General features: G+C 39.8%; 1 protein-coding gene across 1 annotated transcript in view; it reads left to right on the forward strand.

Moving 5' to 3' along the window:
- INPP4A (inositol polyphosphate-4-phosphatase, type I, 107kDa) overlaps positions 1-6,628 on the forward strand; it is a 49,471-nt gene extending 42,843 nt beyond the window's left edge. Inside the window, exon 25 of the mRNA XM_010130971.1 lies at positions 5,994-6,628. Within this exon, the coding sequence (XP_010129273.1) occupies positions 5,994-6,126 (133 nt within the window). The 3' untranslated portion in view covers positions 6,127-6,628. The remainder of the gene's footprint in view (positions 1-5,993) is intronic.
- The last annotated feature ends 5,341 nt before the right edge of the window (positions 6,629-11,969 follow it).

The raw sequence follows: 11,969 nt of genomic DNA on the forward strand, positions 1-11,969 counted from the left end.
TGCTGCTTGCGCCTTGCCGGCTTCCCCCAGTCCAGTATGGGTCCTTCCCATGACTGGCTAAACCAGTCAGGATAAACCTATGCTCCTGCATAGGCTTTCCACAGGCTCCAGTTTCCTTCAGGAAATAGTCACCTGCCATGGGCTGCAGCATGGAAATCTGCTCCCCTGTGGTCTTCTCCACAGCTGCAGAGGAATCGCTGATCCAGCACCTGGGGCACCTTCTCCCCTCCTTCCCCAACTTGGGTTCTCACAGGGCTGTTACTCACATTTTTTACTGTCACTCCTCACTGCTATGCAGCGTCTTCGCTTTTCTTATGCAGTTTTCTTAGGTGGCACCACTGTGGCCGAGAGGCTTGGCTGTGCTCTGTGGTGGGTCCGTCTGAACAGGCTGGAACCAGCAGTGTCCGACATGGGGCAGCCCCAGCCTCTGCTCACAGAGAGGATTCCCATACACAAGCTGGATTAGCAGGGAGTTTGCTTTGTCTCTTTACTCTGGTCCTCTCCTAGAGATAGTCTGCTGATAAATGTTTTGATTTAAGACACTGTACAATGTGGTGTATTTCCAAAAAGTCACTTTTCACTCCTCGGTTGGAAGCATCTACGTGGGCCAACAGTGACAAGGACAGCTTTTTCCAGCTGTTGCTTCCATTCCCACTGTATATGTCTGTGCATATGTCTTCATGTAAAATTGAGCAGTGTGATACTAGTTTTTAATGGTAGAGATGTGATGATCATAACATCATCTTGTCATTTTGAGCCTTTCTCACTTCTTTCCCTCTCCCATTATTTTACTTCCTTATCTATATCCTAAAACACATTTCTTCCTCCAAGCTACATTCGGTTGAGCCTTCCCAGTCAGTGTTAGCTTTTCACTTACTGATTCTTCAGATCACACATACACGTATGCGCCTCTCCACTGCTACGAAGATAATTGGGATTTTTAGTCATCACAGATTCAATCTGTTCTTACCCAGTGCAGGCACCAGAAGTGAAAACATGTTTTGATCACCAATTTGGATGTGATAATCCAGGTCAGAAATACAAGTGGTTTAGTTCCCTGACCACCTAATTCCATTTGACTTGGAAGTGTTGCCACCTGTAATCTGAAGATTACTTTTCTCTTTCACCCCCTCCAGGGTCTGTCTGTCTTCTAAGACATTGTCTGTTGGTTAACTAACCTTGTTACGCAACCAGCAAGGTTATGCATCACCTTGTATGGCTGGAGTGAGAGCATTTGCTCTAACAGGGTCGGGTTCACAGGCTGCATTTAGTTGATGCTTTGTAAACAAAAAATAGAGTTGAACTGCACAGGGTATAAGAGAGATCCAGAATGAAATGGCACACTATTAAGCTTTGGGTTCCCTGCAGAGGTGTTCTCTGCTGTAGGCCCTAGGTGTTCAAACCAATGTAGGAAGCGGAGGCATAATGAGAGGCACCAGGCGTCATGTCTTGCCTTCACATGCATAAACAGAGGTACCTCAGAAACATGCAGTTTGGAAAGCATATTGATACACACTTGAATTCATGTTGAAGCAGAAGAGTAACTGGGTGGTTTGGGGGGGTTTTTTGTTTACATATTGAGCAGGTCGTTAAGAAGTTAAATTACTTCATTGCAGCCTACATGGAAAGATGTTTGAAAGGGTCAAATACTACAATGGTTATTCATGTTCAGCTTGCTTTTCAGAGCTCCACTTCTTTGCAGCATGCAGAAGCATGGCAGAGCAGCATGGGATATTATTGCTTGGTAATCTGAAAGAATGAACATGGAAAACCATTTATGTTCAACCTACATGTGTTTATTTTCAGTAGACTACAGTACTTCTTTCTTATTTTTCTCTTTTATTCTCTATCCCTCTCCTTATTTCCGTAATTGCGCTGATACATATTTTTGAGATGTTTTTTCGCCCTTTCTTTCCTTCATCTTCTGGTTTCGTTGTGCTTTTGTCCATGTTTTTCATTTACTTGACCACCTTGTTTTGCCATCTCTTTTTATACATTCATTTGCATGTCTGTCTTCCTTTCTGTTTTATTTTCCCTCCTCCCAACCTTCTTCCTTTTCACAGCATTGGAACACGGGAGGTAGTCACCCAGAAGAACTTGAGTGGCTTGGTGCCCATCCGAGATTTCAGACTAGATCCCAGCCTCCTCTACTCTATTCCTTTACTAGCTCTCAGCCCCAATTTACTAATTGTGTGGCTGTTTCTGAGCATAGCATACCTGGTGGCCAGATTACGTTGCAAATGAAGATAAGGTTAAAAAAAAAAACAACCAAAAAAAAAGTGCTTGAATGTGTATTGCCACTTGGTACCTGCTGGACAAAGGAATGTGTCATAGCATTGTCTGCCAATAATTATTATTATGCCTTACAATTTTACGTTTCTATTGTACTAAACTGTAAATATATATACATCAAATTATTTTATCAAAAAGAATTGTATTGAAACTTTAAATTATTGTTCTGCTTTCAGTGCTTGTAACATAGTCTGACATTGGCCTGTTACCTCGTTACTTTAGCCGGCCTGAAGATCTCTTACCAAATACAGTTTTGTGTTACTTGTTTCATGTATTCCAGAGAAAGGAACTCTGTCTGGAAAGAATTTGTATCTTTTTGTATATTTAAGGTGTATGCTAATCTTGCCTTTCATTTTTACAAGGTATGGAGAGAAAAACAAAAATGCGGGTGGGGTTTATAAGAAATTGTAAGAAATTTATTTAAAGAAATAACCAAATTTCTACCTTCATTTCAAAGCATAATATCCAAATTACATTCCTGAACAGTTTGTAGAACCATAGTCTTGTTCCTTTCTCATGGTAAAGTATGTTCTGGTAGACTAGTGTACCCACTCAAAAAACAACTTGCCGTGCGCTGCATGCAGAATTATTTCGTTCTATTTGGAGATCTGCATTTTGTAATGTATTAAATACATAAAGAGAATGACTTGTGGTTAGGAAGAGGATGTAACTGGCATCAGCCTCCTAATGATCCATTATCTGTTTCAAGTGCTTTGTTATAGAACTTATGCTGAAACAGGGTTATTATCATCCTAGAAGCTAAAGATATCGGTCTTTAATATTCAGGCAAGAAGAGGGAGGTATCAGTTAGCTCCTTTCGTAGGTGGGCTTAGTAGGTGGGTTTTCCATTGGGTTTTGTTTTAATTACACTAGACTAAATATTACTGTTATTTCCATTTTTAAGTGTTGGACAGCTTTAATAAATTATGGTGTTCATAGGGATGTAAATGGGTGATGGTAAGTTAACATTTGTTTAAGTGGTGAGACTAAAGCGACTTACCTAGTTTAGTCACACAGAATAATTGCAGATGGAATTTGATCATCTTTATATATAACATCAAACTAGGAGAGGCCTATTTAAACTGAAAGATTTTGTTGATGCAGTGGTCTGGCAGAGCTTGTCAATAGCAATAGCTGATAAAAAACCCTAACCTCATTTAATGTAGTTTGCTACATGCTAAAGTCATGAAGGGGTTGTGCCTGAGATGACAGAAAATTTGGTTTCTGAGGAGAACCCTTCTAGTACTGTGATTTCTATTTTCTACTATTATTAACTCGCTTAAAAATGTAGGCAGCTGTATCTTTTATTATCAATTTTCATGAAATTTGAAAGCTTTGGAAAGACCTAAGATTAAAATAAAGAAAAGAGCACAGTTAGAATAAAATCCTCAATTTGGTGAATATTCTAACTAAAAAAAAGTATGTGGTTATATTTGCGTCTTCATGAAATCAGACTGTACAGTACACTATCTCCTGGTATTTTTCCTCAATTTCCTTTCAATTCCATTTTAAAAAAAAAACAAACCCAGAAAGACATGTATACATATTTTTATATATAAATATATTTAGGCATGTGTTCTATTTATTTTTAGTTTCAATGAATTTAGATAAATCCTTACTGCTGGTGGGATTTAAAATCATGGTATGATGGCACTGGACATACCCATGTCCTGTGCTGATATCTAGTACCACTAGATTTGTCTCTGTACAAACCATCTCTTCTTTCTGATTAACACTGGTTCATTCGCTATGGGTACCAAAATCTGCCTTTAGACAAAGTGAACAAATCCCAGGCTGAACCATGGCCTTGTTCTTGCAATGTGATGTGTGTCCTGGGTTCTCTCTAACAAGACGTGAAAGTAGCTTTAGTAGGCTTACCTGCACTGAACTCCCTGAGATTATTAATCTCTTTATTTTAAATAAAGTGTGAGGGCTTTGCTCATGACCATCCCGAGGGCTGCAGTAAGACCACCCTTAAACTCCTCTAGAATGAAAGCCTACATTTTTTGAAAACAACATCGTGGATTTTCTTTTTTTTCTTTAACTTATGGGGACGAGTTGTCATCTTTTTTTTCCTTTTTTAGCTTGGTCTGTGCTTTCGTTCAGGCATTCAGATTTAAAATGCTGTCGTGCTTACTGCTTATGTGCCTCCAGCAGAAGAAACATGGCACATGAAATGGTGTGTGAAACACATCTTTGTCACCATCTCTATGGGCCACCTGCGCCATAGAGGCACTCGGGCAATAACCAGATGCAGTGGAATGAATTGAGAACAGAATGATTCACTTTGGAGTGAAAGCGGTCATCCAGCATCTCATATTTGCTAGTTAAACTTAATTGGGTTTTTTAGTACTCTGACCAATAATTTGTGCAAATTTGTGATGCATCTGTTTGACTGCAACAGCCTGTGGGGGGTGGTCTGTAAAACAAAAAACAAAAATAGTATCATCACGACGATCCATTCTGTAAGAGGCAGGCACAGCATGTGCTCTAGAGATGGATTTCAAACCTACTTAAGCTTTTTCCCAAAGCAAAAAGTTACAATGTTTTATGAAGTTGAACTAGGTGGTACACACAGAACACAGTTACAGTCAGTTTAATTAACCAGCACTAGACGAATGGTGAGGTCCCTAACAGCAAGAGAACTTTCAAGCTGAACCAGAATCCAAACCCTCTTTTGAATCAGATGGCCACAGCTTACCTGGCTGATGCTGCAGCCGTCTCCAAGACAGGAATAACGTGACATTTCACCATAAGATGGTGTACTGTACACTTTGCTATGAAGTTCCAGTATTTAATGTGTAGCTTTCAGTTCTCTGTCAGGGAAGGACCTTCTCCTGCAAGTCTAAATTGATTTATAACATATATTTAAAAGCTAGTGCTTCCTTTTTGTATGTTTGTTTTTGGATATAATCAAAGGAACTCTGAAGTAGATTTACAAGTGTCAAGAAGCCTTATAACTGGAGTAGTTTTTTATTGTAGCACAGAACCTCTTTGTAATGTGGGGCAGTTGCACCAAAACGTTGGGTAAAAATTAAATTCAGTACAGCTTTGTTTGATTGGGGTGATGGCTGTCAATGCAGCCAATCCTTTTTGCACCCACACAAAGCTGCTATTTCATCATTAAGATTTCTTTCTAGATTATGTTGATTTTCAAGTCAATTTATGCATGCAGAGATAACTGAAAAATCATTATTTTTCTATCAATCAGCTCTAATCTTTATGTAAGTACTGATAATACTGACATACAGGGAACAATAGAATTACTTGAAAGCTGTTACCGAGAGAACAGCAGTTTTTCTTTTTCAGCGTAATATACTAATAAATTAGCAGAACTGCTCGTAAGCAATCTCTTGGGATCCCTTGCGCAGTGAAGCGGCGTGTGACCTCCACAACAGTGCGCCCTAAAATACATGAAACCGTCGTGAGAGAACTTTTTCAGTAGATGCACTGCTGCTTTTTAGAAATGCAAAAATAGCAATCAGACATAGCATGTGTCCATTCTGTGTGCTGCTTACTAGCATTGTATGATGAGTCATCATTTTTAATATTTGCAATGGCAAATTAATTAAACGCTCATTAAATATAACCAACTTTTTGTTAATGCTATAAAATAACCAGTGCATTTCATCTTAGTTTAAGTCTTTTTTTTTTTTTCCTTTTTACTGCTGTCATTTTTTGTGCTTGTTTTTTTTCCCCAGCGAGGGTTGTCGGCGAGAAAATACAATGAAGAATGTTGGATGTCGCAAGTATGCATTTAATTCCCTGCAACTGAAGGCTTTCCCAAAGTATTACAGGCCTCCAGAAGGAACTTATGGAAAAGTTGAAACATAAGCATACTATGTCCTTTAATTGCTGTTCCATTAAAACATGTGGATACATGTTTTTACATGTCTAGATTAATACATGATTTTGTCATCCAGAAGAGATAAATAACCTTTTTGTACATTTCACTAGGTTATACAGAGCATGTTACTTGCAGAATTGGAATCTATAGTAACAATTATTCTGACACCTTAGCTTGAGAATAGTGTGATGATTCTCTGCCCGTTTAAATAGCCTTCAGTGTATGTAAGATGAACAGATATTGTGCTACTTCATAATTACCTATATGCAAATAGCTAGGTACCTCCTGGATGGGAAAGGACTCTAGGAACGGCATCGAAGCAGCTGTTTCACATAACATCTTTTTATACTGAGTTGACTTGAGATTGAGCTTTTCATAAACTTTTTAAAACTGGGAGTAAAACTCAGAAGCTGTAAATAAAAAGGGATTGGATCCTAGACAGTCTAATAACTGCAGAATGCAGTTACAATGAAGAAACAGAAGTTTCACTTTAAAAAAAACAATCAGCACAATAAAAGCCAGGAGTGTAAATTGTTTTACTGTACGTAGGATGCCCTCTTCATATGTGAAAGTAACAATACAAAAAAGGCCAGGCGCACAAGGTCTAGTTTCTAGTTTGTCCAAGTAAAAGAAATTCCTGTCCTCTTTGGCAGATAAGGACTTGTCAGGGTGAGATTGTTAATGGGCCCTTTTTAGGATTCGGATTATGAACAACCACAAACACCAAGCTCAGGGGCTGTGGTTGAGCAGCCATGAGATAACAGGTATATTTTCCCAATTATTCCCATAAAGGCACAAATATTTTTTAACTTCCTGAATTATTCTCTCCACCACTCCGTTACTCTCCAGATGACAGCAGATATGAAACTTCCATCTAATACTGTGTTGTTGTGCCCACCCCTGCACTTTTTCCTCTCTGAATGGAGAACCATTGTTGCTCTGAATTTCCAATGGACTAGGGAGAGCAATGACTCAAGAAGTCAAAGATTTAACTACATAGACACCTGAGAGTATTTTTATTCCACTCAACAAAACGACTTGACTTACAACATCTACTGTTACCAAAATATATTTGACTGGCCCTCACAAAGGCCCGATTAATCTATCTGCCACACTGTCCCTGGATTTTGTCCTTTAACGATACGTAAATCCATTGGTCTAACCAGGGCATTCCTTCTAAACTGACATACTTCACATTCATCTGAAACATCGTTAATCAGTCCTATGGGAGACTTAAGTCCTTGTTCATGGCAATATGCCATCAAAACATTCTTTCTGCCATGGCCGAACTTTTGATGGACCCACACTGAAAGGGCTCATAAACTAGGCTCTTTACTTTCCACTGCTTCCTGCCCTACTATTTCATCCACCCTGCTCCTCATATTGCACTGCCATCCTTGCCTGTTAGCATGACTAGGGATCCATGTCACAGCTACACCTTTCAAATTAAGATTTTCCCAGATATCCCAGTTCTCAGCCTTTTCCAAATTCTTCCTCCATTGAGGAATCCATTATACACTCCTTTATACCCCTAATGACTGTCTGTCAAGATCTGGATAGCTCCCTGTTGAAGGGCCAAGTGAAAGCTTTTAATTCCCCACATTGTATGTTCCATTCCTCTTCGCATATGTGAATTTCGCCATGTGGTCCTAGAGTAGATGCTTTAAAATACTCCTTTCCATTTTTCACTCCTTGGGACACATCAATGTTCCATGCCTGTTTTTTAGGTAATACACTAATGTGTTTACCTGCTGCCACATTGTTGGCCGTAAGATCAGCCTTACTCATTAGTATATCAAAAGATGGAACATCTAATTTTCCATCAATCTTTTCTTCATTATCATTCACGTTCTTACATCTAGAGCATTTATTATAGACAGTTGTGTTGCCCTGGTGGCTGACACCTTCTCATAACTTTCAATTTGACCGATCGTAGCCAGAATCCTCAGAGGAACTGTTAAAATGATCTTCTGTTTATCTTCTGGTTTACAGGAATTATCAAAGGTGTTTAAGGCATGATACAGAGCAAGTAGAGTTTTCCGTTTGTAGTGTAATTTCCATGGCTTCCCTTCCATCAGCCACACTCAAATCTTAACAAATCTTTGTGTTGTGTAAGTTTTGTGGCCCTTCCTTTTTAAGAGGCATTCCATTATATTTTTACAGGTCCAGATTCAAAGTTAGACAAATGCTCGTTATGATTTATATCTCTTATAATTTCTTTCAATAGAATTTGATCTTCTCTGTCCAGTCCCATTTAGCCTTATTGCAAATTACAATCGGGCACATGGTTTTGTAAAAATTTCAACTGTCCTATCAAACGTAGTAATTCCTTCTTTCCTGTAGGGGTGGGGATTTGCTCTAACTGTGCTAATCTTTCAGGTAATATTGAGATACCATCAGTATTAGCTGAGCACCTAAGAACTTTACCCTAGCTGATACAGGCTGAACCTTTTCACTCTTAATTTTCAGTCTGCTTTGTTGTAAATGACTAGTTATTTCTTTAAAAACATTTTCGGACTCCTCTTTAGTTCTTCCTCCAGTCAATATATCATCAATATATTGGTAAAACTATCCTGTAATTTTACTCATATTTGGTCCATATTTATTTTCCGAAATTGACTTCAGGGCAGTGTGGGCAAGAGTGGGGCTATGTATATATCCTTAGGGAAGAACAGTAAGGGTGTAGTGTGAATCTTTACAGGTAAAAGCAAATTGATCCTGTTGTTCCTGTGAATCTTCTTTCCAAGAGAAAAACATATCAGAAACATCCACTATGGCCATAAATTTTATATCCTGATTCTCTTGAACCTTTATTAAGATTTCAGACGTACTTGGGCAGGCTGCAGCTAAGGAGGGAGTAACGCTGTCTAACTTCTGATAATCCATCGTTAACCTCCGCTGCCCATCTGATTTTCTAATTGGCCATATTGGTGAAGTACATGGCACTTTTGTTTTCCTAATCCTTCCTGTCTCCGATAAAGAATGGATAACTAGTTCAGGTCCTTTCAATGCCTCATGCTTAAGCTTGTACTGTGGAGTACAGGCTATTTTAATGCTAATGGTACTTCCCTCCTTAAACCCGTGTCTTTATTTTTTCTCTGTAAAGCTAGCCCTTGCATCACATAAATACCCCTTTTCACTTTCTCATTACAAAACAACTTCCCTGTCAAGTCATTCATGCCTAATACATTTAGGTTAGTATTTAATACTAATGGTTTAAGTTCTTCCCGCCCAGTACCAAAGTCTAAGGTAATTTTTCCTATCTGTCCCATTAAAACCCTCCCTTCTAGGCCCACTATGGGCACACTGTGAGGGAGGAGAGTTCCTCTTAGCCTTACAAAATCACCACATCTCGTAATAGTTGAGTGGCACCTGTATCAATTAAAAACTCGGTCTTTTTGCCGTCTAGATTTCTGGCCTTTATAAACATTAGTCCTTTTTTTGAGGGATGCAGGCAGGCCAGAAACACCTGACCCCCTGCTAGTTTAACAGATCAAGGGCAGACATGGAAGCTTCCTCTGTCTGCAAACCCAACTTCATTTGCCTGGGCTGCTAAACTGAGACTTTGGTATGTCTCTCCAGGGGATGCATTCATGGATGCATCTGATAATTGGCATTCCAGTTCAGCTGTCAATCCAGCATGGGATTGAGATGATATTCTTTGACGTTTATCCAGTGGGGTTCCCTGGATTGGAGCTACTCAATATGTGTTTGTGTCTCTGTTTTTTAAGATATGCCCATAAAAATTGAGTGCTTTTCCCTTCAAACAGTCATGTGTGGATTTGCTATTTTTAACTCCCACCAAATCTCCGCTCTATTCAAGTCTCAAATTTTGACAGGTGTAGCTAGGTGCATCTTCCCCTCCTTGGTAACCCCTTCCTCCACAAGTTCCATAAATGACAACATCTGGTTCAACATTTCCTGATAACTAAGGAAACTATTACGTTCCCAGTCAGAAAGCTCCAATTTTATCATTACTCAATTAAAATGTCCTAACCCTCCAGATAACATTACACACACATCCCTAGGCTTAATATTATCCCAGGGATTACAAGGTCTGGGTCCTTATCCTATGTATTTCCTGGCAGCCATACTAGTTAACACCTGCAGTAGTGGGTCCGGGCTGCAAATACTGTGGGGTTTAACAACCACAGGGGGTGTAGCAGTTTCCTCAAGGCATAATGCAGCTAAGTAAAGTATGTCACAGTTCCTGTGTGTTATCCCCGCTTTCCAATATGCACCTAGCTGTAGTCCAGAAGCTTCATTCGGGGTCAGATAGACGGAGCTTCCCCATTTTGCCAGAATCTTGTAAACCAGGCTTATAACCCTAGTCATCCCTCTAAGTTTTTAATTCTTGATAACAATAATTTCTAACTTTAGTTACTCCCTGTTCCGTCAGTTGATCGTGTCTTCAGTATTGCTGGAAATCCTACAGCAGGTGGAGGGGGATCATCCAGATCATTGCAGATGCCCCCATCCCATTCTTCAGGACCTACACAGATATTAGCTTGTGGGGCAGGGGTAACACTAACTGAAGCGCAGACTGCACCGCTCTCATGTATCTTTTGATCTCTGTTCTAATTCTGCCACTTCCTGCTGGGCTTCCTTCCTTTGCTCTAGTTGCTCTAGTTTTAGTTATACATTATCTGAAGTATCTAAAGATAACAAATGCATTTCCTTCAGGTATCTTACAAAAAAGAGCAGTTTGGCCACCATACTAGCTGGACCCTCCTCTAACCACTTTAACAAATCACCTGTTGTCCAGTCCTTGCCTAACAATGCACTAGCCTCTATACTGTATAGCTCACTCTCTGCTGAACGTTTATGGGCTTTCAACCACTTATTCAAAGCCTCCCTTTGATTTCTACCAAACAACCACAGGCCCGATGCCTCTTTTTCTCACTTGTAAATTTCAGGATATGCAGCAGGAAAGAAAGGTCCTACCTTACCTGAGGAGTCCTGGTGCTTTTCCTTTGATTTTCGCTTTAGTCCCTGGAATGGCCCTGGCTGGCTTGACCCTCCAGGCTCTGCCATTATTGCTGCCAGTCCTCAGTCAGTTGACAGCTGGTGTTCTGGTGTCTGGCTCCTGATTGGGTTTTTTTCACAGGGAGGATATTTTGTCCGTTTATCTCCCAACCAAGCACACAGTACAAGTGATAGCAACAATCAGGGAATTACACAAAATTCTTCTAATCCCTCACCGCAGCATTTTCCCAAGGTGGTGTTAGTGGTATTATTCATCAATCCAGATCCCTCTTCTGACACCAAATCATGTGAGGGTAAGATTGTTAATGGGCCCTTTTTAGGATTCGGATTATGAACAACCACAAATTCCAAGCTCAGAGTCTATGGTTTAATTATTGTAATTATTAATCAAACAACATAGCCACTTAATACAATGTAACGCTTCCGTTAAGAAAGCAGTAATGCAAGGACTCAAGCAAGGGACCCACATTAAAGCAGCGCATAGGGGAGCCTGAGACGGTACGTTCCAACAGTGGTGGTTGACTACTTATTTTTCAAGGTAGTCGCCCTTGGGGAGCCAAGGTACCCTCTCTAATGCCAGCTCAGTTCCCTAGGTGAGAGGCATAACCCAGCAACCCTCCTTGGAGGTCAGGAGTCCCCCTTTAAACTCACCCAGGGTAGGAGAGAGTCCTAAAACTCCGCCAAATAGTGGGTACCACAGCTGTTTGTATATGATTCAGATAAGCAATAAACCTAATTTGATTGGTTAATAGTTCTCAATCGTATTTCATGATTGGGCCCCTACATGCGTGATATTCGCGTGATCAACACCTAATATGTTATACTGCTCTAACTTTTATACTTA

The sequence above is a fragment of the Buceros rhinoceros genome, unplaced genomic scaffold, assembly GCF_000710305.1.
Source record: "Buceros rhinoceros silvestris isolate BGI_N320 unplaced genomic scaffold, ASM71030v1 scaffold2862, whole genome shotgun sequence".
NCBI lineage: Eukaryota > Metazoa > Chordata > Aves > Bucerotiformes > Bucerotidae > Buceros > Buceros rhinoceros.